General features: G+C 37.2%; 1 protein-coding gene across 5 annotated transcripts in view; it reads right to left on the minus strand.

Moving 5' to 3' along the window:
* CD47 (CD47 molecule) overlaps positions 1-27,524 on the minus strand; it is a 48,978-nt gene that overhangs the window by 16,331 nt on the left and 5,123 nt on the right. For all 5 annotated transcript variants that reach the window (XR_008504995.2, XR_008504996.2, XM_045902823.3 and 2 more), the window contains exons 2-4: positions 20,442-20,789; positions 11,746-11,835; positions 346-450 (exon numbers count right to left, since the gene is read on the minus strand). Coding sequence is in view for 3 of the 5 variants with exons in the window: in XM_045902823.3 (XP_045758779.1) it covers positions 346-450; positions 11,746-11,835; positions 20,442-20,789 (543 nt within the window). In the remaining 2 variants the exon portion in view is untranslated. The remainder of the gene's footprint in view (positions 1-345; positions 451-11,745; positions 11,836-20,441; positions 20,790-27,524) is intronic.

Consider the following 27,524-nt stretch of genomic DNA (forward strand, 5'->3'; position numbering starts at 1 on the left):
TCTCTGTAAGACAGAGGCAGAGGGAGATTCAAAAGACACCATGGAGGCAGAAACTGGAATTATGGTGCCACAAGCCAAGGAGTTGCAGACTGCCAGCAAACACCAGAAGCTAGAAGAGACAAAGAATGGATTCTCCCCTAGAACCTCAGGAGGGATTACGGCCCTGATGACATCTTTATCTCAGATTTATGTACTCCAGAACTGTGAGAAAATTTCTACTGTTTTAGGACACGCACTTTGCGGTTATGTGTTACAGCAGCCCTAGGAAACTAACACCTCCCTCCCCACCTCACCAGCCCCTCATCTCCATCAATCCTCTCTCCCTCATATAACAGTGTTTCTTACCTGGGACAAAAAGAATGGCTCCAACAATGACAACTATAGTGAGCACTAGTCCACCAACAAATAAAATGGTTTTCTCCTTCACAAGACTGGCTTTATATTTAATTGCTTAAAAAGAAAACAAAGAATTACATGAACCCAATCACAAAAAGTAAAGCCACTTCTGTAACTTATAAAGTGCAAGGACAAACTGATAACTTACTATAATCAAATCATCTTGGAACAACTCCTTCATATCATGTCAAGCCACCTCAGATCTTTTTCATATTAAGTCAATGTCTAAATATTGTCATGGTAGTATACATATGGATACTTAATTTGAAGGTGACACTTTATTCTCCTTTAAGGAATGAAGTCCCTTTAAGGAATGAAGTTATATATATCAGGCTTTCTCAATTAAGGCATTATTAACATTTTGGACCAGATAACTCCTTGGGCGCGGGGGGCGGGGGGCTGTTCCGTGCACTATACGATGTTTAGTAGTATCCCTGGCTTCTGCTCACTATGTGCTGTTAACAGCCCCCCAGTGGTGCCACCCAAAAATGTCTCCAGACACTGTTAAATGTTCCCTGAGGAGGAAAACCGCCTGAGGTTTACAACTGATATACATAACACTGATGAGAAATAACTGGCTATTACAGTAATATTGAGAAAAAGAGAACTTTATTCCATCTTATAAAAAATTAGTAAAGCATATGAAATTCGAGATAATTTTGTTTTGAAAAAGCAGAATAAACACTGGACAAATCACACCCTCTTGATATCCTGAGGGTAAAAAATGCTTAAATTGTTCAATTAAAATAACTTCTTGAAAATAAACCATAAATACTCAGTAGCACTCATCATACATGTTGTTATTTTTGATGCTAGCTCTACTGTCAAGTATCTGACACCTTCCCTGAAAGAATATAATAGATAAACTTAAAAATATTATAGTTGCCCCTTAAACAACACAGGGGTTAGAAGCACTGACCTCCCCCACCCTGTTCAGCCAAAAATCTGAGTGTAACTTCACTCCCCCAAAACTTCACTATTAATAGCCACTACTGACCATAAGCCTTACCAATAACATAGTCAAGTAACACATATTTTGTATGTTTTATGTACTATATACTGTATTCTTATAATAAAATAAGCTAGAGAGAGGAAAATGTTATTAAGAAACTCATAAAGAAGGGAAAATACATTTATAGTATTGAACCATAAAAAAATTCACATATAAGCAGACCCACAGAGTTCAAACCCATATTGTTCAAGGGTTAACTGTATTTCTTTTCCTATATATTCACCTTTTGGGTTTTGTTTTGGTTAATATTAAAATTAATTTTTCACCAAGAAAGTTGATAAAAGTAACCTAAAAGCAGACTGATACTGACTGAAATTCTGCTGTTTCATATCATGATATTTTCCACACCATTAATCAATGAGTGTCCTGAGGGGAAGATTTTTAAACGTATTTAGCATTTAACTTGCTTCCATTAAAATGACAAACAGGTCAAATATACTAAAAAGAATAAATAAACCCCTAAATGACCATAACAAAATCTACATATAAGGTATTAAAACCTAGGGTCCCATTATAACCTTAGTTAAGATCTTAAGGTACGATGCAGGCACCTGAAGATTTTTTTACAACTCTACCTATTTTAGGTTGCTATCATCCTTTAGATTGTAACCTCAACTTTATCTCTTTAGGGGGAGACGGAGGGCTAAGCAATAATCCGTCCTGAAGCTGAATAACCGAATCCACATTCATCAGAAAAGAGTGAGAATCAATCTGGCAAGTTCCCCAAGCTTTCATTTGATCCATCCAGCCTTGAAACTTATATGACTATGACTCAGTCATGTTCCTGACTTATTATAAGGCACAGATTTTCACATCTTTCCTATTCTCTAAGCTCAAACACTGTCTAGGATGAAATTCCAAGTATAAGTCACAAAGGGCACAAATACGGTTAAAAAAAAAACAAAAAAACTTTGTCTAGACATACGTCAGGTTTTCCATTTAGACCTATGCATACCTGTTATCTGAATAGAATTTGAAAGTTCTGCAAAGGGGTTATGAAATAGAAACTGTGTTTCAAGTGTACTTCACAATCAGTCAAACATTTATGAGACTCTTCCAGGTTTAATTCAACACACAGAAGAGCTACTAAGATCAAGCGGCAAGAATTCACCTTAAAGTACAGTAGAAGTTCATGCAAAAAGGCAGACATATCATTCTTAACAAAAAATCAGAGTGTGAACTTCATACAAAATTCCACCTTTTCAGACTTAGAAGAGCTCTAGGAGAAAAATAATGCCAACAACAGTCACAAAAATAAACCATCAGCAAATGCTACTATTGAGAGTGTTTTACCACAGAATGGCCTTTTCAAACCTTGGCATGTAAGGATGTTGGAGGTAACTGTTGTTCCTGTTAATTGGTTCAACTACTACTTCTTCTCAGGGCTACCTTCCTCTTCCTTAAATTAAGCAGCCATTTCTACCAAATATATTAGTGGGGTCTAACTTATGCAACCATAGGCAACGAAAGAGTATCTCCACGTTTTCTTTAGTGAACCTTTAAAAAGAGTTTCTTCTGACTCATTTTCTTGCTTATGATGTAGGTCCCACACTAAGTGTGGAGAAAATATCTTGTTGCTAACTCAGCTGCCAATTTTTTCAGTATAGCTAAAGGGTCAGGAATCTGATACAGATGCCAGATAACTCAATAATCTCAAGGATCTGTTATTGGTGATTTTTTTCTAGTCCTTTATTAAGTAGACTTACCCTTATTTATCAAACCTATCAAAACTTTAAATGTAACAGAAAATAAATTCAAGTGATTTCCTAAACACTTAGCATTAAGATAAAGATAATATAACACCTTAACTGCAGGCTCTTATCAAACTCCCTTGCTGTTTGGCAAGACAATCTATGTAATTTTAAAAATCAGTATGCTTTGGGGTGCCTGGATGCCTCAGTTGGTTAAGCATCAACTCTTGATTTCGGCTCAGGTCATGATCTCAGCGGCGTGAGATCAAGCCTTGCATTGGGCTCCATGCTCAGTGTGAAGTCTGCTTAAGATTCTCTCCCTCTCCTTCTGGCCCCACTCCCTGCTTGTGCGCACTCACTCTAAAAATAATTTTTAAATAAATAAATAATAAAAATAAATAAATAAAAATCAGCATGCTTTAAAGGATTCTCCTCAGCAATTAAAAAAAAAATCCTCAGCCAAAAGTACTGAAATCAATACACAAATAAAATATGAGCAATAACACTATTTATACTTTTTTAAGACTTTATTTTTTTAGTGTAGTTTTAGTTTTATGACAAAACTGAGAGAGAGGTACAGAGAATTCCGTTATATCCCCTATCCTCACACATACATAACTTTCCCCATTATTACCATCACTCACCAGAACAGTACATTTTCTACCAAGGATGAGCCTACACTGACACATCATAATCATCCAAAATCCCTAGTTTACCTTAGGGCTCACCCTTCGTGTTGTATGCTCTTGGGTTTGGATAAATGTATGACGCCCATCCATCATTATGATACCATACGGAGTATTTTCATTGCCCTAAAAATCCTCTGTGCTCTGCCTGTTCATCTCTCCTCCACGCCTACCCCTGACAATCACTGATATTTTTTTTTTTTTTTAAGATTTTATTTATTTATTTGAGAGAGAGAGAGCATGAGAGGGGGGAGGGTCAGAGGGAGAAGCAGACTCCCTGCCGAGCAGGGAGCCCGATGCGGGACTCGATCCTGGGACTCCAGGATCATGACCTGAGCTGAAGGCAGTCGCTTAACCAACTGAGCCACCCAGGCGCCCAATCACTGATATTTTTATTGTCCCCACAGGTTTGCCTTTTCCAGAATGTCACAGAGTTGGAATCATACAGTATGTAGCCTTCTCAGATTGACTTTGTTTAATATGTATTTAAGTCTCCTCCATGCCTTTTCATGGCTTGACAGTTCATTTCTTTTAATTGCTGAATAATTGTCCATTGCATGGATGTACGACAATTTATCCATTCACCTACTGTAGAACAGTAAAGCTGCTATAAATACCTGTGTGCAGGTTTCTGTATGGACATAAGTTTTCAACTCCATTTGGATAAATACCAAGGAGCACAATGCCAGGGCATATGGAAAGAATATATTTAGTTTTGTAAGAAACTGCCAAACTGTCTTCCGAAGTGGCTGTACCATTTGCATTCCCACCAGCAGTGAATGAGAGTTCCTGCGGCTCTACCACCTCATCAGCATTTGTTGTTGTCAGTGGGCATATTTTTAACACAAACCTATAACCCTAATGCTGCCACAAAGGAATACCATATATATGGGGAAACTATCACATTTTTGACAATAAATTAGGAATTCTAAAATTTTCCCCTTTTACACCTTCTATAAAATAATTAAATATAGCAAGTTACTTCTCAGAAATGAGCTAGGTTGATTAATTCATTTATTTTAGAAATGTTCACTATGTACCTACAATGTAGCAGGCCCTTTTATTAGCCCAAATCATACAAATCAAGGTACAGGTAGAAGTTTATGCAACAATAATTGATTATGCACCTACTATGTGATAATCACTACTCTAAATGCTGGCATTGAACAAAATAGCCAAATCCAAATACTCCTGCCTCAAGGCCCTTATATTCATATGTGTGTGTGTGTGTGTGTGTGTGTGTGTGTGTGTGTTGGGAAGGAGCAGGAGTGAGGATGGAATGTTACTCCCTGACCTTCTTTCCCAATTCAATAAATAAAAGGTATGAGTCTAATTTAGCCTAAAAGAGCCCCTTCATGTATTTAATCTTCAAATTCATGTGAATAAAACATGACATGTCCCTCTAGCCACCTGAAGAAACAGCTAATGTTATAAACAGATACTCCATTTAAGTTTTCTTGTCTCCTTGTAACTGATATAAAGGACATACAAGACAAAATGCAGGTTGTAGCTGATAAATTTCTAGTGAAATTACCAGATCAACCTGGAGATCAAATAAAATCTACCACCTTAGGGCACCTGGGTGGCTCAGTCGTTAAGCGTCTGCCTTCGGCTCAGGTCGTGATCCTGGAGTCCCTGGATCGAGTCCCGCATCGGGCTCCCTGCTCGGTGGGGAGTCTGCTTCTCCCTCTGACCCTCCCCTCTCATGCTCACTCTCTCTCTCATTCTCTCTCTCTAATAAATAAATAAAATCTTAAAAAAAAAAAAAAAATCTACCACCTTAGTTTTCATGATACTCCAAAGATGGGATTCAATATGCCCATATAGGTCCACAGACCTCGGTCTATCCAACCAACAAAACCCAAAAATCTATAATTCAATATCTGCTTAAAGACATGACATTTAGATGGTCCCTGACTGACTGATTAGTGAGTTGGTGGTCAGATAAGAAGGCTAACCAGTGAAGGGTAATGCATACTAGATTAAGAATAAATCATAAAGGGAAATGTGTTTGATTTCATTATTATAGTGCGATTTTCTGACAACTGTAGGAGAGTAATTGTAGGATCTCTTTGGTATCTGTTGAGTTGCAAATCAATAGTGTCTTTGAATCAGGATAAAGCACATCTGATCACTTTTAAAGTGAAATTACAATTTCAAAAATTTTTAATTTAAATTAAATTTTAAATTAAATTTAAATTACTATTTTACGAATATTTAACATACTCACTAAAAAAAAAAAACACTGAAGGCTTTGCAAATCTGGTGCTGGAGAAAAAGGAACATTAATGCCAATCATAAACTGATTACTTGCCAAGAGGCAAGTAAAAGAATCTTATAATAAACTCCATACACTATCCAACTGGCTTTGATGAAACAATTTTGTAAACATGAATACTGACACATGCCTGGTCTATAGGACCCAGAAATAAAAAAGCCCAGACACTGTGCAGTAAGTACTTTGAATGCAGAAGATTAAAGATGATGATGTCCAACATGCTAACTTCCTTTTCTTGGTTCCAAATGTTCCCTGGTCTTGTGGATGGTGCTGTAACTTCAGAATGTATGCAGGAAGTTGGGACGTTTGCATTTGGAAAGGGTCGAAGGAATAACAACTGCATTTCTACAAGAGTACACCGCCGAGCTCTAGTTTTGTTCAGTTCCTCCTACAGTAACACCAGGGCATAAAAACATTTAATAACAGAACTGTGATAATTATGCGGCAAGGACCAAGGGAAAGCACTGGAAGTTCAAGATTACTGAACAGAATTCAGAGTAAACTTAATAACAAAGTCCTATTAATAGAATCCACCAACCAGGTCACAGAATGATTCTTTGTAATATTATTTATTGTGATGGTATTTTACCTTCCTGGGTAGAACTTTCCTAGTGCAAGTTAGTATATGTCCTCACTTCTTCAGAATGATTTTTCTAATCTACAAAGAAATTCCCTGTCCCATTATATTCTTTCTTTTTATGTGTGTTCATGGTCTAATTACTTTCAGTATTTATAAGCTAGTCCTAAAAATTGGATTCAAGGACTTAGTAGGATTTCAAAGCTGTTGTGAGGACTTTTTTCCTTGAATTTCCTAACAATGATTTCCACATGAACATAAAACCAAATGCCTCTGAGCAATAACCAAAATCTTTGTGGAATAACCTTGAACAAGGATTAGAAAAGTTAGAAAAGGACATGAAGGATGCCTAGAATGCATGAATTTGAAATAAATGACAGCAGTCCTTGCTTGGTCCACTTCCAATATTCATGAATTTCAGTTACCATGGTTTAGTTAAATAACACAAATGCCCCCAAATTGCAGTACAAATTTCAGCTACCACAATACCACAATATATTAACTAAGTACTTGCATGAAGTGCAAACTTCACTGCTATCTCTTCAGTCCACAAATCACCCTGTTAACATCCAGGCATGTATCATGATCAGTGACCAATCATGTCACTTCTTTCAAAGACCGTTGGTGACTACTCACTGAACATCTGTTACTCAGTTCATGCACAGACAGCAGAACTTCCTTGTCTCCCAGTAATAAATCAATGTGATATTTTACGATGGATTATCAAAGGAGGAAACAGGGCAGCAAAAATGAAAGAATAAAGAAATATAAAGTAATAATGTTGGAAGTGATATCAAATAAAATGTAAATGACATCACAAAATAACTGTGGGAATGTCAACACTACTGCCATTCAAGAGGCTCTAGATACATAAGTCAGAGAAACTCAGTAAAAGTGAACTTATTGGCATAAATCAGAACAGTGAGTAGGTTGTGACAAAAGGAATGCAGATGTCCCAGAAGTGGTGACTCTGGCAAAAAACTTCACATAAAAGAAATTCTTGGAGATATTGTATAACACTACAAATGCAAAGGATAAAATGTTGGAAGCTGATCCAAACCTTAAAAGGAATATGACAATTCACTGAGGCATAAAAAAAGATGCTTGTTCTGTATTCAAAGTTACGTAACAAGAAGGCAAGCACCATTCAAACTACTCTTGATGGAACACTTTAATTCTCACTGTTTCTAAAGTTTCAATTTACCATGTACTAAATAGTTTTACTTTTTTTTCCCATTTCCTAACAGTGTTATTACTGACAGTAAGAGGGTTTTTAATGTTCTGACAAAAATTTTAAAGGTCATGGAGCAACAGTAATTTTTTTGCATTTATTTTAGATTGCTTTGCAGAGTTTCAGCTTACTTGGTCATGTTTATGATCTCACAGTTTTGTGTAAAGACAAGTTCAAAGGAAGGAAAAGTAAAATAAAAAGTAAAATAGATATGCCTGACTCAAAGAATTTCAGAATGTTGGTATGCAACTGAACCTTAACCCTATAGGAACTAGAGATCTTGGTGGGCAACACTTGAAATCATTTATCAAACATCTTAATGACAGACATTACCTGGTATACTACCAAAGACTAAGGAAGAACCCTGAAAATCAGCCAGTAACTTAAGCGTCATTGGCATGGGAAACTGTGAGTTGGTATAGTTTTCAGAACAAAAAGAAAGTGCCCGAAACGTACTACTACTAGAGATTTGTGACTTTGGTTAAGACTCAGTGTTTGATTCTAGTTATCTCTGAGCTGTTTGCTAAGCATTAAGATTCTGCTTAAAAGTTTGTAAGTTAAAGATAAAGGCAAAGATGTTTAGGAACATTTCCCTGTAAGAAACCTTTGTCTTCAAAACATGGTCTAGGGCTCACCAAGTCCTGGCTTGGCTTCAGGAGTTTAAAAGTCTTCTCAGGCTTCTTCCTCAGTAGGATCAGTGACATCCTGAGATACAGTTCAAGATACATTTCTGGTAGAAAGTAACTCTTTCCCCTAAAAATGAAGGCACAACCTGTTCTTTACTACATGTTTAGCCTATGGAAAGTCCAAGTTGAATCTTGGACCACCAAAAGACTGACATACAGAACTAGAAAAGCCACTGCGGAAAACCTCCTGTGATCAAATACAGACCATAAACGGTAACCTGAAACAGTTAAGGACAACTAGAAATCCAGAAAGTGAAAGTCATGGGTCTGAGTTACTATTAATAACTCAGGGACTATATGAAACCACACTCTAAAAAACACATAGCTGAATGGCAAGTGGAAAACAGAGGGGCTCTCCTGTTTGGTCGACTCCCCAGGCCATAAACAGGAGGCCTCTTAGAAAGGGTACCCCCAAAAAGGTAGACTCAGATCCATGACTAGCCCAAAAATGGGACAGAAGGCACAGAACATGCATACTTACATGCTTCCTCAACTGAAATGTGCATGCTACAAAGCCAGGAGCAATATGCATTTCATTTCCACATCTCAGGCCTCTACGCCCATGCCTAACAATCAGTAGGCACCCTGTCAATACATACTTGATGAATAAATTAAAGTAGGTCTACAGTCTGCTCTGCCAGTAAGTTTCATCTACTGAGTATGTGTACCCAGATACAGGTTAACTCTCCCTGAAATAAAAAGTTCTCAAAGTAAGTTCAGGAGAGGGAGGTAGTACACTGTAGTGGTAAATAGCACTGTTGAGTTCAAATCCCAGTACCGCCAGAGAAGAACTGGGGGACTGTGAGCAAACTGCCTAACCCACCTGAGCCTCACCTTTTTATCTACAAAATAGGAATGAGAACGATGACACCTACCCCCACTGAGTTCCTGTGGGCTGGAAATGTGACTGCACAGGTCAGTGCTTTCCAGCATCTATCATACAGAGCAAGGGTTCCACAAATATGTAGGTACTCTTATCATAAACACCTTTCAATTGCAGTCCAGACTGAGTGAATCAAGCATAGAGGCCCTCCTCCACATTCCCCCCAACAATTTACTTGTTCTAAGGAGAGCCTAAATAAAAAAACTGCCACCAAAATATTTTTTTAGTTTCATAAGCATGTTCTTTAAAATATGATCAGTGGAATAAATATAAAAAAGAGCATTCAACCTAACACAAACTGAAAATTAAAACAAGATTTTTTTTCACCCATCAAATTATTAGCAAAGATTTTAGAATTATGTCAGGATTATGAGGTAAAAAAACAGATATTCTCATCTGCAGTAACTGATACAAAGTTTCAAGAAAACACTTTGGCAGTATGTATCAAGAGCCTTAAAATAGCTCTGCCATTTCCAGTCTTACGTATCTTTAGCACAATTATTTCCATAGTATCAAAAAAAATTGGAAACATCCTTAATATCCATCAAGATGAGAGTTAAGTAAATTAGAGTACATCCATAAAAGTAGAGCACAGACAGCTATAAAAAGATATCGAAAACAAAGGGGGAAATCAGGATATAAGTATGTAAGTTACATGAGTCCATTTATGGTTTTCTTTTTTTAAGAAACGTAACAAAAATGCATAGAAAAAAACTGAAAGGGAAGGAGGAAACTCACTAGAATACACCAACAATTTATTTCTGTTGGGGGGCTTCAGATTGGTTTTTGCTCTATAATTTACTATTTTTTAAGTCAGAAAGCTTGTAAAGCTTATTTTGTGAAAATATGGCTGATAAAGAACAGACTGACTCCTCGTTCAGTCAATAAAAATAATGTCACTAACGATAATGCCACGATCAACAAACTTCAACCAATCCAAAGGCAACAAATCACACTACTGTGAAATAATTTCATTATCTTAAAAAAAAGGCTATTCTCTACCTCAATCATATGACATGGGCTTAAGGCCTGGGTCTGCCAATAAAGATAAAGGCTTTCCCTAACATCAGGATAGACTGAATAGGTCTTGATGCTCTATCAGTCTTTTTCGTGATAGAAAAATTCAAGAATAAAAGGCTTACCAAAATTCTAAGAAAATTTCCACAAGAAGTCTAGACACTTTTTTGAAAATAAAAGTTGTGAAATATCTTGACAGTTGTCACTGTTAGCCCTTTCTTCCCTTTGCTTTTAGACAAAAGTTGAGAACAGCTTTGAAATCACAAAGCACTTTCCAGAGTGCTGTACATTTAGAAGAGCCCACAGAATATATAATCAGTCATCTCTCTTCCATTTTCATCACTTCATATTTCTGGGTAAAAGTAAAATTCATGAAATATACAATAGGCCAACCCACTACATTTTACTAGCTTTCACTTTTTTAAAGGTTGCAGAATGAAATAAATGAGATCAGCATTATTCACACTTTGCCTTGTATAAATGCTAACTGGCCTTCAATGACTGACCATTTCATTGCATGATAGGGAGATGAGGAATAAATCTTACACGTCAGAAGTTTAAATGTTTTAGACTGTCACCTCAGAACCTCACCAATTTAGTAAATTTCTTTTACCAAACTGGTAGGGAAACATGGTTGAGTGTTAAGTATCAACCAGAATACATATTACCTTTTTACCTAGCAGTGACAATTCCACATTGTTGATGCTAAATCTGAAATAGCATCAAGATTTACCCTGAGAAGTTTGGTCACATGACTATTACAGCAAAACATGATCAAAACCCACAATTCACCCGTGGCTACTTCCTTAGAGGCTGTAGAATCATAGTAAGGATGACAAAACACGGTTCAAATGTGGCTTTTCCTAGGATGAACACATGTACACAGACAAGTACAAACTAGGAAAATAAAGACAGGGCAGTCTTAATGCTCAAAAGTACAATATCCTACCCTAACACTAATGTAGGGCTGTGACTATCTCTTTGCCAAAATAATGTGTGTAAAGGCTCTGAAAACACTATACTCTATATGAGTTTAAGGTATTGTTATTATTAGGATTCCCACTATTCATTCTTAAGAAGTTTTAAAAAAACCTTAGGAATTAGAAGTGAACTGCAGCAAACTGTGGGGGAAAATATACACTTCAAGAATATTGAGACTGTACATTATTATTTATCACATTATCACACTTCTTAATACAACTCAGACAAAATATTTCACTAATATTACCTCCCAGAAATAACGTTTTCATCATTAAAACATAAATGAAAAATAGAAATAAATACTTACTCACAATACCAAACTGTCCCCAAGACAGAAGTACAGCCAAAATTGGGAAAATAACAATGAGGATATTTTCATTTGGAGAAAACCATGAAACTGGGAAAAAACAAAAATCACAATTAATATTTACTATAATCATGTTAAGTCCTGGTATGAATAGTCAACAATATATTTTTATTGTGAAGATGGAAAATAAAAATAACTTATTAAAACTGTGGCCTTAAAATAATTACAAATTACACAAACAGTTTACTTATACAGCAAATTTTATGAAACAAGAAGCTAGTTTAAGTGTTTTTTTCCACATTTTCCCTAACCCATGATTTATGGAAGGAGACAATATGGCACAGGAGCTGAGAACAGGGCTCTGCAGCCACGAAGCCTGGCTTGAAACCTAACTCTACGTTATAAGCTTTGTGAGTTTGGACAAAGTCTTAACACCTCTCTGTTCTTTAGTGATCTCAATTGTCAAACCAGTGCAACATAGTACCTATGCCTCGAAGGACTATTGCGACTATTAACAAAGCTACTACTTGAAAAGGGCTTAAAATGGGGGCGCCTGGGTGGCTCAGTCGGTTAAGCGTCTGCCTTCTGCTCAGGTTGTGATCTCAGGGTCCTGGGATCGAGTTCCGCATCAGCCTCCCTGCTCAGCGGGGAGTCTGCTTCTCCCTCTCCCCCCCCCCCCCGCCATTTGTGCTTTCCCCCTCCTCTCTCTCTCAAATAAATAAATAAAATCTTAAAAAAAAAAAAAAGAAAGAAAAAAGAAAACGGCTTAAAACAAAGCTTGGCTATGTACCAAATAGTCAACCTTCACTACAATGATTATAACGTTAGGTATTAAGGACGTTTCTGTTAAGTGGGTCACATGTTACCTAGACAGTGAAAACAGAGCCACACAATCTACATGAAGGAAACTGTGACGTTAAGACTTCAAATAATTTGAAAACTTTTAGAACATTGTTTCATTTCATCTTAACACTTAAGACACTGATTTTATCTATGAAATTTCTTCTTTAACAATAAAGCCAAATAAAAGCACCAAAGACATTTCAAAGTTTGCCTGTACATGGGGGATTTGCTGTTTGAAGAACATTCCTAAACACTGCCCAAAGCAAGCACTGGTGGTTCCTCTGAAATCAACCCTACTCATTGAAATTCTCCCAGGCTCTGCCATTCCGTATTGGCATGTGAAGAACCTTGTGGGCTTTCATACCATAATGATACATTTCTTGTATTAACCTTATGTTAAAGCCTGGTAAATGTTCGCAATATACAGAATATAACAACATTATAAATTCTTAGAAATATTACCTTTACAGAATCTAGCATTTCACCCTATACATAGTAGAGACTCCATAGGTTTGCTGTTGAAGGTTCTAATAGTCATGAAATAGCTCGGTGAGTGAATGGAAGACTGTGTTTCATTTTTTGCAGATCTCTACCAAGAGACAGATTTTTCAGATACTCTGAATCAGTACCTTAATTTCCAACTGTATTACTGAGTATCTTCTTACACCAAAGAAAACCTATTTTAATTTGGCCTAAAATCCTACCAGGAAAAAATTCTGTAAATTATGCTTAGATTTTCACATCTAATGCCCAAAGGATTTGATAAAAGCTCTATGACCTAATGACTATTCCTAATCAATTTATTTTCCCTATCTATTTTCTCTATTATTTTGTTTTGAGTTGTCTATATTAACTCCTCAAACCCTCACAATTATTATATGAGGAATTATCAACCCCTCCTTAATACTGAGGAAACTGAGGCACAGTGCAAGGATCTTTTTTCATTTTTATTTCTTTTATTATGTTCAATTAGCCAGCATATAGTACATCATTAGTTTCTGATGTAGTGTTCAACGATTCATTAATTGCATGTAACACCCAGTGCTCATCACCACATGTGCCCTCCTTAATACCCATCACCCGGTTACCCCATTCCTCTACCCCCTTCCCTAGGGATAAAGGGCTGGTATCCAAGATATATAATGAACCAAGGATCTTAAATATCTGAAGTTTTCATGTCCCAAATGGACTTCTGATACCCCTCCGCCTACTTCACCAAATCTCCCCTCTCAGGTTTCCCCATTTTGGTAGTGCTGACTTCTCCAATTACTCAGACCAAAAACCTTAGAGTCATCCTTGACTCCTGGTTTCTCTCACACTCCACACCCAGTTCCACAGCAAATCTCATGGGCTCTACATTCAAAATACAGCCAGTATCAGATCAACATAATCAGTATGTGTTTAAGATGAGCTGACAATGAAATGTTCTTTCACTGACCTCCCTCCCTATGCAACAAAACAATCTCAGGATATACTGATAGAAACCTATTAATACAAGGTATGTCTGACCACAATATTTATTGAAATCACACCATGGATAGGGTATTCTAGACACTTAACGTCCAATAGTGAACGTGGCAGGTGGGGCCATGAGCTCGAGGAGGGGGAGAAATTGAAGATCAGACTTTTGTGGGGAGTAAGGAGAAGTCTCTGGGGTGAGGAACTGGATCTGAGCCACATGAAGACAGGGAAGAAGAGACACCAAAGGAACAGCAAGTTCAAGCAACTAAATGGTGGCTAGAATTTAGTGATACAAGAGGAGATGGGAAGTCTTGCTGGAGAAAGATCATGTCGGGTCTTAATAGCTTGTTATGAGAGTTTGGATTTTATTGTAAGAGCAATGCTAAGTGATTGGAAAGCTTCAAACAAGGGAGAAAAATGACCATGATTCATTTAAAATCTTTGCCAGCCATGCGGAGAATGGATTACAGAAGCAGGATCGATCAGAAAGTTGCTGCAGCAATTGGGTAATGGCAGGAAGACAAGGTGTGACCCACAAACACAGTCTTGAGTACATTTCCACTCATCACATTTAAAGACCTAACAGGGAATTGTTCCAAAGGAAGGTGACTAAAAGGGGGATCCTGAAACTATTAGCAATGGCTGGAAGAACTGGGGATTTCAATCTTAGAGAAGAATAAGCTTGGGAGGGAAACACCATAGCTCTCCTTGTGAGAAATTACAGAACTGCAAATTCTAGCCTGACTTAAGTTAGAACTGCCTACTAATAGACCAAGATCCTTTGGGAAGTAAGAGAGTTTCCTCATGTCAAGTGTTCAGGTAAGAAGGCTGAATGATAACTTCCTGGGGTGTAATAGAAGTAATTAATGAATTAGACGGTGAGAGACTAAATGATTACTGGAGGATTCCAAGACTCTCTGTGGAAAAAAGAAGTGTAAGGGACATTTCAGTGACATACAGAAGGTGGGACTGTAAAACAAAAAATACCATTGTCTAAGTGATTCTTAATTGAAACTTATCAGGTTTATTCAAATTTCACATACACTCCCCTCTCAGCCTCACCCCAAGATTTTAGTATTTTCTCCATAGTAAATGTGTGTGTGTGTGAGCACGCACACATGTATGGAGGGGGTGTTCTGTCATTCTCTCAGTTCAAAATCACTGCTGCGCACCTGGGCCATAATTTATCTCTTCTCACTGACATGAATGTGTTACGTCTCTCTAATTTGTTAAGATGGTGAGTCTGAGGATCACCAAATTGGACATTCAAGAACCAAATGAGATGCTGGGGGGAAAAAAGCCCATGTTTTATATAAAACTACTTATATGTCCATTAAGCTATTGATTTGTTTTGGTACTATTTCAGATGACTTTAACTTTTGTTCCTCAATGGGAGAAAAGAGACAAGATACTTCTCTAAGGTCCTTCTCAAATTTTGAATGTCTATGGCACTAAGAAAATAAGCTTAAAATAGACTAAGAACAATATCAGATATTATTCCACTTTAGGAATAAGAAAGACAATCCAAAGGCAATGCTATTCCATTCAAGCTATGGCTGACAACTCTGCCCATTACTCTTCCCCAATTCCTGTTCAGGTAGTGTGGCTCTCAGGAAGATGAACTATTAGTGGAAAAGCAAAGAAACGATATTAAGAGGTATGGTCTACGAATGAGTGTTTAAATTCTTCTTCCCAGCCTAAGTGTTATAAAAACCCAGTACTTCTTTCCTTTATCACTGTGTACAAAATGGGATAACTGGAAAAAGTGAAAATATCACTTTAATCAGTGTAAGTGTGCCTTTCCTTCAAATATATACATGGTAAACCTTCACAAACACCAGTTTCCACAAAAGAAGATCACAATAAAATTCCCAACACTAAAATTCAAGCCAAATTTTTACTTGATGTTTCAGGATTGTGATGACTTTTTTGAGGTGTCGACTTGGCGAGGCTACAGTCCCTGATTACTTATATCATCCAGAAATCTAAGGTGGCTCCCCAAATCCCTGCTCCCTGCAATCAGCCTTTTGTAATTCCCTCCCCCTTGAAGAAGGGATGGGAGAGTGAATATGATGGATTTCATTCCCATGATTATGTTGTGTCATATGTCAAAAGGGATTTTGATGATGTGATTAAGGTGCCCAACCTGTTGGCTTCACAAAAGAGCAATTGCCTATGGGAGAGAGGGGTCTGGTCTAATCAAATGAGCCCTTAAAATAAGGGTCTGTGGTCTTCCTGGAAAAGAATTCAATATGTGAGAGGGATTCTACAAGAGGAAGGATCTTCTTGGCTGAGTTTACATATGGAAGAGGCCATGTGGCAAGGAATGAGGCAAACTCCAGGAGCTGAGAGAAGCCCCTAGTGGACATCCAGCAAAGAAACGGGGACCTCCATCCCATAACCACAAGGAACTGAATTCTACCACAATCATGTAAGCTTGGAACAGGACCCTGAACTCCATATGAGAACACAGCCTGGCCGACACCTTGATTTTAGCCTCATAAGACTTCTTGGGGAGAACCTAGTTACACCACGACCAGAACTGTGGCCTACAGAACTGTGAGCTAATAAATGGGTACTGTTTTTAAGCCAATACATTTGTTGTTACACAGCACTAGAGAACTATTGCAAGGATCTTGCAATGCCCTCACGCCAACATCATGAGCATAATGTATATCATGGTGACAATGATGGAAATGGCAACTCTACTGAATTTGAACTTATTTTTTAAAACAAAACCTTAATAACTTACTTGGAGAAATGCAGAATGTTAAGCCTCCACGTTTTTGTATTATTAATGATATCAATACAGATAGTAATGACAAATTTTATAACTATTATTTACATTTAGGATTTAGTTATTTACAAGGTGTTCTCAAAGAAACCATATAGCATGGTGGTAAACATCTTGGGTTTTGAAGACAGACAGATCTAGGTTAAAATCCTGGCTGTGACTCAAATCTTGAACAAGTAGTTTAAATCTAACCTGTTTCCTCATCTGTTAAATGATAAGACCCATGTCTATCTTCTAGAGTTCTTGAGAAGATCACAGGATACAACATACATGAAGTATATTGTATGTGCTCAAATAAATGTTAGATTATTTTACTGTTCTTATTTATACTGCTATCATTTCCTTCAAAGTAGGGATCATGTCTTAGTCATCGCTGAATCCATAGTGTCTAGCACAGTGCCTGGCACATGGCAGGGACTCAATAAATCCTTTTAAGAAAGAGAGATATTAACTTACATACATCTCAAACAATTCTGTCATGGAGATGGTATCCCCATTTTACAGACAAAACTGAGGACCACATAGGCTGAGTTTCTGAAACAAGTCTTCTTAAACTAGAAAATGGTAAAGTATAGAAAAAGCTTTCTAAATTCAAGTCTTGTGCTCCTTGCATGGTACAATACTATACACAGACACCAGAGGCATATAAAACTCTAATTCATATATAGTGCTTGCACATATTCTGTCTTAGTGCTCAAAAAAAGAACACAAATGGTCACCATTACTCCACATTCCACTAAGTAGAATACTCTATTAAGTAATTTCTATTCCTCCCTTATGCCTACATTTGCAAAAAAGCACAACATAGTAAAAATGGTTTCTACCGCCTAAATCCCCAAAGTCCACATGATGGGTACATATCTCTACTACAGTAACTTTATATTCCACAGTAAGAGTCCTGCCCCAAATTAACATTTTTGAGCAGAGGAGGTTTCTTTCTTTCTCCAATCAAAAATGGGTATAAAACAGAGACAACACCAGATGCTGGCAAGGATGTGGGGAAACTAGATCGCTCATATGCTGCTGTTAAGAATGTAAAATGAAAAAATCACTCTGGAAAACAGTTTGGCAGTTTCTTTAAAAACTAAGTGTACACTTACGTATGACCCAGTAATCATACTTCTGGCCATTTATCCAGAGAAATGAAGAAGATTATGTCCACAGAGAAACCTGTACACAACTGTTCATAGCAGCTTCATTTGTAAAAGCCAAAAGCTGGAAATAACCAAAATGTCCTACAATAGGTGAATGGTTAAACAAGCTGTGATATACCCATACCATGGAATACTACTACTTAGCCAAGAGAGAGAGACAGACAGACAGAGACACGGAGAGAGAGAATGAACCACTGATACAAGCAACAACTTGTATAGTTCTCAAGGGCACTGTGCTGACTGAAAAAAGCCAATCTCAAAATACTGTATGATTCCACCTATAATACATTGTTGAAATAACAAAATCACAGCCACAGAGACCACATTAATGTTTGCCAGGCTGGGGGTAGTTGGTGGGGGGGAGGTGACTATAAAGGGCTGCATGAGGGAGATCTTTGTGTCCATGGAGTAGTAGTTCTGTATCTTGATTGTGGTGGTGGTTATTTAAATATATACATGTGATAAAATGACAAAGAAATACACACACATTGTACCATTGTGAACCTGCTGGTTTTGATATTTTACTACAGTGACATAAGAAGTAATCACTGGGGGAAACTGGGCAAAGAGTAGAGAGCACCTTTCTGTTCTATCTTTGCAATTTCCTATGAACCTTTAATTATTTCAAAAAATAAAACTGGGTGCAAAGTCAAATGTCTGAGACCTCTGGTAGAGTTTTCTACATTCTCTGCAACAAAACAATACCTTCTCATTTTAATGGCCCGAAAGGTAAGTACAACTCATTTTTTAACAGGGTACTTTGAAAACAAAGATAAAATAATCACACTTTTATATAATTATAAACTTTGTCTTCATCTCAGATATTGGTATTTCTTCCCCATCCATCTTCATTCCACTGCCAAGCCTTTCAAATTTCATATCTAGAGTTTAACAGTTTGCCTCTCAGTGACTGACACTACACTCCAAAATTACTGCTTCCCCGTCTTATTTTTCCATTCCCACAAAAGTATACATTCCTTCAGAAAAATTTCAGCTAGGTAGTAGATTACCTAATTCCAGTTGCTGTGTTTGAATGATTAGACCCTGCTGAAAGGCATACATTTTTTTTAAAAAGCTCCTTAGTCCAAATAAATATCAATTTATAAAAGTTACAATGTTAAGAGATTTTCTAGCAGAAACACCTTCCAAATTCTGCCAACCTGCTCTAAGCTACCTCCTGCCCATTCCTCACTATACAGAAATCCCTCTCACAATACCCCAGGCCAGCTTCAACAACTTATCTTACTTCATAAATAAACATCCCAGGAACACAACCATTTGCAAAGCACTCTGGTTGACACAGAACTTACACACAAGAGATCTCAGTTGATGCTCATTATACTGTAGGACACACAAAAGCAGGCATCTATTCTCACCCCCATCCCAGAGATAAGGTTACTTGGACTCAAGAGAAGAAACTTCTTAAGATCATATAGGCAAATAATTAAGTAGCAGAATAGGGGATAGAATTCAAATCTCCTGATTCCTAATCCTAAACCATGTCAAAATATTCCATCAAACTAAACAGCCCACTCTCAATCTGGTAACAGACATTTTATAACCACGAACACTAGAAGAATAGAAGGTAAAGAGCTGATACAATTGAATTGTTCTAGTCCCATCTAAAGCAGAGGTTCTCAAAGTATGGTCTAATCCTAAAATCAGTAATATGTCTAGTGATTGTAAACATATTTCAAAACAGAGAGTCATAATGCACATGCATGTAGTTGAAGAAATCAGCTGGCTGAGAAAGAATAGAAAAGAAAGCAGGCTGTTTACTTCAGCTAACTACTGCTTTATACAACTCACCAAGCCAAGTTTGTGAAGAAAAAGCAGAATCATGGTGCTATAATCAAGGCTGAATTCAGATACACTGAATTGGATCTCTAGTTCTTCTAAATCTTGGCCAGTGAAAAAAATACCAAAGCAAAGCTAAGCACAGGAAACCTCAAGGACACATCCATGATAACCTGATTTTTTAATCTCCTGATTCTCCTTCTAATCTATTCTCTGCAAAGGGGACATGGCCAGGACTTGTCAACCCTTGATCAAAGTGTAAGGTTAAAAAAAAAAAAAAAAAAGGCCAAATAATTGGAAAGAGATTGGAAAATTAATTACATGAAAGAAAGTACTTTTGATGGCAGCAAACAGAAATACAGAGTAGATGACCTCAGGACTGCTCACCCAAACAGAACAGTCCTTGGACCAAAAGTTTGAGAACCACACAATATACAAATTAGCCAACAACAAAGGGGTTTTACTCTGAAAAGTAGAAGAGCAAATAATATAAAACTCATGACCTTAAAGCTGTTAACATTACATCAACATTTATTATTAATAGCCTGCTTTTGATTCAAAGAGTACCTAGGCCCATTCTGCCCCATTTCTAACAGGATCAGGATGCTACACGACAAATAAATGGGAAGCTTTTATAGAAATCTTACCAATTCGGTATTTTAGTTCTATGACGGTTTCGCCTTCTCTGCTTAATTCAGTTACTTCACAAGTGTAGTTTCCTACAACAGCTTCTTCCTTATCCATCTCCAAAGAGGCAATGCCAGTTAGTAATTTTTGTGGTATGATTTTTGTACTCTTAAACTTATCGTCATGAGTGGCCTTTTGCAGAGCTCCATTAAAGGTGAAAATGTCTTTTCCTTTTAATTTCCACTTTACATACATTTCATTAATGTTTGTTGCCTCCACATTATTAACAAAGCATGGGATGGTAACACTTTCATTGCAAGCAGTGTATTCTACAGATTTGGTTATGTTAAATATTAGCTGAGCTGAACCTGAAAAAGAAAAAGAAAATTGTTTCATGTCATTATAGAATGCTATACTTCAAGTTGTTACAAATCCTTAAGATAAAGAGCAATGTTTCACTTGTTCATTTAAGCAAATAGTGCAACTACAGAGAAGACAGGCAAGGTGAAAAAAATCCAAATTATTTTAATATTAATGTGCACAGCTGGTAGACAACATTGTAACTTTTACTTACTCAATCTCAGTAATACAAAGTGTACATTACCATACATCTTGGGAATAAATTCAGCAACCCCGTTGGAACATGAAGGTGTAGTATCTGGCTTTGGAGCTTTGAAGTAATCATTACTGCCTACTGACTGATGTAGAAAAATAGTGACCTAACCATGGAAAAATTTTGAACAGAAAATCAAAGCAAATATTATATTCAGTATATACTTCCTCTAAATAGAACTTGCTAAACTGATAGGAAGTTTATCCTTATGTTGCATTTCCAAAAAAGATGACGGGGTCTACTTTAATACAAAAAAGTAAACCAGATGAATCACATCACATCGCTCCACGAGGATGGAAAGTCTTAGAATGCTAAGGAGAAAAAACATTCTCTATGGCTATTTTCCCATTGCAAAATACAGCCAGCAACAGTCATTTTGTATGTAAGTATTAGAAAGGATTATATACAATAGAAAGGCATTTTCCCACCCCGATATTTCACTGAAACTATGGAACAATTTCCAAATATGTATTACAGGTATTCTTCCTCCTAGAAACCATAAACCGCTCAAAAAAAAGCTAAGAAACAAGTTAATACCAAGAGCAGGTACTGCTAATAAATAGGATATATACTAGTCCTCTCTTATCCATGGCTATGCTTTCTTTGGTTTCCGTTACCTGTGGTCAACCACAGTCTGGAAGCAGACTGTCTTCCTTCTGACACATGATCAGACAATCTATAAGTAACCTAACTCTAGGTCACATCACATTGCCTACATCCTTCATCTCACCATGTAGGCATTTTATCATCTCACGTCATCATAAGAAGAAGGGTAAGTATAGTACAATAAGATATTTGAGAGAGACCACATTCACATAAACTTTATTACAGCACATTGTTATAATGTTCTATTTTATTATTAATTATTGTTATTAATCTCTTACTGTGCCTAATTTATAAATTAAATTTAATCATAGATACATACAGAAAAAAATAGTATATGTAGGATTGGTACTATCTGTGGCTTCGGGCATCCACTGGCAGTCTTGGAACGTATCCCCTACAGGTAAGGTGGACTACTGTATTCTATCAATTCTTTTCCAGAGAATAAACTATCACTGCCTTACAAAAGAGGGGCTGGAAAAGGAAATTCACTTACCTTTCATCTAATATGTATGAGAATATGGAGAAATTATAGCTGTCTTCCATACTGTTCAGCCATTTATCAATTCTTTTACCTAAGTAGTTAGCGGGCTCCTCCCTCAAAAAACAAAGCACTAACAAATACAAATAAAACATCAACTTCAATAGTTCATCCTTAAGATTTCTTCTCTCTACATTTATAAAATGGGAATAAAAATCAGGAGCATCGGATGTTATTATCCTAGGAACATAATTATTATTCAGTAACTGCCCAGAGTTGAATGCTAGGATGCATAGTGGAATATGAAGTGGACAATGTTCAGAAAGCCTGAGTACAAATTAAGCAGTTCATTTAACTTTTCTATGCCTTGGCTTACTCTCTGTGAATAAGAGGATCAAAAACGAACACAGGGCTACTTCACAGAATTGTGGTGAGCATCAAAGGAGAAAATACCTGGGCAAGTGCTAACAATACCGTGCTATAAACATGAGGGGTAATACTATAAAAGTTAGGGGATATGGCATTTTACTGTAATGATCTGGACCTTCTCTGACTGGCAGGTCTAAACTGTTTTATTTCTGGGAATTTGCAGTTTGAACTAGCCTTGGGGATATCCATAGCTCACCTCTTCCCACTTCTCTACATTTCTTGCCATCCAAATATTAGGAAGCCTCAGGCAAAACCTGGACTTCCAGCTGCATTCTTCGAAGCCTTGGGCTTAGGAACTGTCTTCCCTGAGAAAGAAAAACTGGGGGTAGGGAGGGGAGGAACTATAGTGTACAAAAAGGAGAGAAGTAGGGGTGCCTGGGTGGCTCAATTGGTTGTGTCAGACTCTTGGTTTCGGCTCAGGTCATGATCTCAGGGTTGTGGGACTGAGCCCCACAGCGGGCTCTGCACTGAGCAGGGAGTCTGAGATTTTCTCTCTCCCTCTGCCTGCCCCCCCCCCATTTCTCTCTTAAATAAATGAATATATAGATTTTTTTAAGATTTTATTTGAGAAAGTGAGTGAAAGAGAGAGAGAGAGAGCACATGAGCAGTAGCAGAGGAAGAGGGAGAGGGAGAAGCAGAGTCCGTGCTGAGCGGGGAGCCCAATGCGGGGCTCCATCCCAGGATCCTGGTATCATGACCTGAGCCAAAAGCAGACGCTTAACCGACTGAGTCATCCAAGCGCCCCATGAATAAATCTTTCTTAAAAAAAGGAGAGAAAAAAGTATGACGCTGGAATCAGAAAGAAAGGAAAGTGTCAGAAAATATAGTGAAAGGTTTTGAAATGGACACAAAGATTACTGAGTGTCCTTTCAATGGAGTGCTGGGAATTGTGTGACAAATTCCTTGGGAATATTTCATTCTGTAGGGGCCTATGCCTTTCACTGTGTTTATCTGTCTGAGCTACTTTACAATTTGGTAAAACTGATGGCAATGCAAATGATTTGTGTCCATAGAGATACAAATAAACTTTGTTCTGCAATTCACTTCTCCCTGGTGGAAGAAGAGAAGATTTCAAAAAAACAGGTTTTATTGCCTTGAGGATAATATTGCATCTATTTGAAAATTCATTTCACCATTCCTGATTGCCTATAAATGTGTCTGTTCTCTAAATTTTCTTTTAAAACTGAGACGTTTTTATCATCTTGCTGGTTTACTTGCTAATTAACATGTGAAATAAAATCTTTGATATGTGGTCATTTTGTATTTGTTTGAGTCAAGATTTAAAAAATTATTTCTAAAAATTACCCTTTAATAAACAGATATAAGTAAAGAGCTCAGTTATCCTAGCAAACTTTTTTAGAAGGCTCTAAGTAAGAAGTGGTTGGTAAAACTCCACAATTTCTATCTTATGTTCAGAGAATGAATTTTCTAAAGAATACAGAAAGCACTAACTGTACTGCATTTTTTGTTGCAATAAAACAATCTTATAGCTGAAGCAGTTTAAGTAGAATAAATGCTATCAATAAAATTCAAAGTAAAATTGACCTAGATAAGCCATAACTTGAATAACCCTTGTGTTAATTAATAAATAAGGGTAGTCCAAAAATGTCACTCCACCAGCTGTTAACTACAGCTTCACCCTCTATAAACATTTATTAAAAAAACAAAACTATTAAGTAGTAAAATTATCTGATTTGGGTTTTCTTTCTTTTTCCTACTGCTTTCTGATGAAACATCAAAGTGAAAAAGCAAGATTTAAAATATAGAGAGCAAATAAAAGTACACAGATAATTAACATAAGGAAACTGATTAATCAAGAAATGCCTATAGCAGTCTAAATCAGATAGGAATAAGTAAATATAACTAACCATCAGTGATGCAAGAGCTACAGATAAATTAACAAATAAAATGGAGAAATTATTTTATATAAAATGCCAAAAATACTGGACTTCCCAACCTCTGTAAATACAGACCACCAACTGAAACCATCTCAGACCACAGTCCTGAAAACAGCTATTACATGTTGCAGAGAAGGCTCAATACATGGTAGTCACAGCACACAAGTCTAGCTCTGAAATGTACAAATGCAACAAACACTTACTGAGAATTACCTGATCTGAAACATTGTGATAGGATGAGGGGATACAATGAAGGAAAAAAACTGGAAATTATCTTTTGGAAGCTTCCAATTCTCACTTGGAACAATGATACATACTTTTTATAACAGGAGGTCATAAGTGCTATCCTTTGGTACGAACAAAGTGCTATAGATGGGCAGGAGAGTAATCAGTCTTACAGATTTCTAAGAAAATTTGCATTGCTACTAGGGGAACAACAGAAGATTGTCACAGCTCCCGCCCATCTGGGCCTTTAATCATTTATCTTTTTATACGTTCCATGAAAAACCTCTCTCTCTCCTTTGTAACCCTTTTATCACTCCCCTTTTGCAAAAGCTTATCCTATACTCTCCAAAGAAGCTGTATTTGAGTCCTTTAGATGAGAAGCCAGAAGCTTCCAATACTTCCCACCTACAAAGTTACCTGCAACCCCAACTGTCCACACCCCCCTCACCTTCCTCCTCTTCACAATTGTATCCCTTCACCCATTAGTTTTCATTTCTGCCTCCACACCCACTAGTCACCCCAAGGACTTTCCCTAGTTGATTATCAGCTTCCTACACCCGCCATGCCATTATAGGTGTTTTTTAACATAAAAGAAATGCTTAAATATTAACCAACTTTTTAAAAATCACTCATACTTGTCTCTCTCTTCCCTAGCATCCTAAAATAATAGTCTAAATGCATTTCTTTACCTCCTATTCACTTCTTAAATCTCTGCCACCTGGCCTCTACCTCTTCTTCACTACAACAGTTTGTGCCAAAGCCCCCAACAATCCCTTATGAAAAATGGAATGTGCGCGTTTTTTACTCTCTATCTTGACTACTCTATACAGTTCCTGAGCCAGTAGGCAGCTCCTTTTTTGCTCTTATCTCTTGGCCTCTGTGATAGCTCTTGATTTTGAATTTCCTCTTATTGCTTTGTCCACCCCATCAGAGCTTTCTTTCTTTCTTGAAATCTATTCCTTGACTCACAATAAATATTAGTGTTCCTCAAAACTTCATATCCAGCACTGCCCTCCTCCCAACCCCCTGAGGTCCACCATTCTCTCTTACTCCACAGTTATAACTACCTACACACTTTCTGTTTAGCCAGGCCCCACTTTCTCCTTAACTGCAGACCTGGAAAGTCAACTGTCTGCTGTACTTCCATTTGAATGTACTACAGTTAATTCAAAGTCAACCTGTCCAAAAACCTATTTACCCTCTCCTAGCCTCCTCCCAAATCCTCACCATCCAAAGTATTTTCTGTTATCAATCAGTCAACCAGACCTGGACTTAATAAAAATCATGCTAGATTCCTCCCTCTCCTTAGCTATGAAGAATTCTTAGTAGGCTCAACCTTTTTAATGGTTCCTCAATCCAATGTCTGTTGTATGAATCTCTCTTTTGAGATATTGTCATACCTTTTAACTAGCTCCCTACCTCCAGCCTCAACGTTTTCCCATCTCGGCCCCAATGTATTTTCCACAGTTCTCAAAATAACTGTTCTAAATGCAAATGTGCACTCTTCTGCCTAATATACTTTAACAACACCCCCCGCCCTGTTTCAAGCTAAACTCTAAGTGCATTAGCATGGAATACAAACTAGTCCTTCATCCTGTCCAGCCCCACCTCCTGTACTCCCTCAATTTCCAAACTAAGCTCTAATCATAATGACCCCCTGCAATTCCATGAATATGCAAATGCCCTCTCATCCCCATCCATGCCTTTGGACATGCTGGCAAACACTTCTTCATCTGGTGTCCAGGTAAGAGCACACACTGTGGAGTCAGACCTTGGCTCAAGACTTGGCACTTTCTAGTTGTATAACCTTTGGCAAGTTATTTAACCTCTGTAGCTCAGTTTCCTCATCTACAAAATATGAATTAAGGAAGTGTATATCTCATAGAGATTTTGTTAAGACTTAATGAGAAAATAAATATTAAGTTCTCATTGCAGTGCTTTCGCATACATAGGAAATGTTCAATAAATGGCAGTTATAGTTTGCTAACTTTAGCTCTTCCTGCTAGAACACATGGACATGTTCAATCCTATTCCTCTTCCCTACCACTGCTCAATCGTGTCCATTCCCTCCTTATTGCTCCCATTGCCCCCTGTTCAAGTGTTGTCACTGCACTTACTACTGAATCTTGAAATTACTGTTTTACCTAACTCATCTCTCCATTAGGCTCAAAAGGTAGAGAAAGAAGGACAATGTCTTCATTTGGTATCCTTTGGATCCAGGGTCCAGCAAGTACAAACCAATACATTCCTCATAAATGTAAAGCATTTAAAGTATGAATCCCAGGAAAGGAAAACTGTATCAGAGAGGATTCACTCTTCTTCCATTTGTCAAGAGAATCTTCCACTGCTTTTCACGTTAATAGACCTGATTATAGAATCGAGAAGCTACATATTTTAATGGAAAATCTCGATCAAGTCAGTTGCAGATTGCAAGGAAGAGTTTCTTAAAAATTACATGAATGTGTTTAAGAATGATCTTCCTAAAGGATGATGTTTAAACTAGGTCTTGAAGGATGAGTAGGAATTATATAGAAAAGAAAAGGCTTTCTAGGCAGAGCACATAACATGTGCAGAGGAATGAGGAAAAATGAATAATTGGAGGCAGAAGATTCTTCAAGTGAACTCTAGGAAAAAGGGATGGTTAAGAAATAGTGTAAAGGCTTTCGAATGTCATTCTGAGGAACTGGGACTTGATAATATAAGCAACAGCAAAATATGCAGATTTACTTGCATTTAAAAAAATAATACAGCAGCATGAAGGGTGAACTGAGGGTAGGAAGGGAGATGGGAAAGAGAGACCTCAAGAGATCACTGCAATAGTCCAGGTAATTGACACCTGGAGAGAAGGCCAAAA

The sequence above is a fragment of the Mirounga angustirostris genome, unplaced genomic scaffold (genome assembly GCF_029215605.1).
Source record: "Mirounga angustirostris isolate CCGP_5_RB_7025 unplaced genomic scaffold, mMirAng1.0.hap1 SCAF_1, whole genome shotgun sequence".
NCBI lineage: Eukaryota > Metazoa > Chordata > Mammalia > Carnivora > Phocidae > Mirounga > Mirounga angustirostris.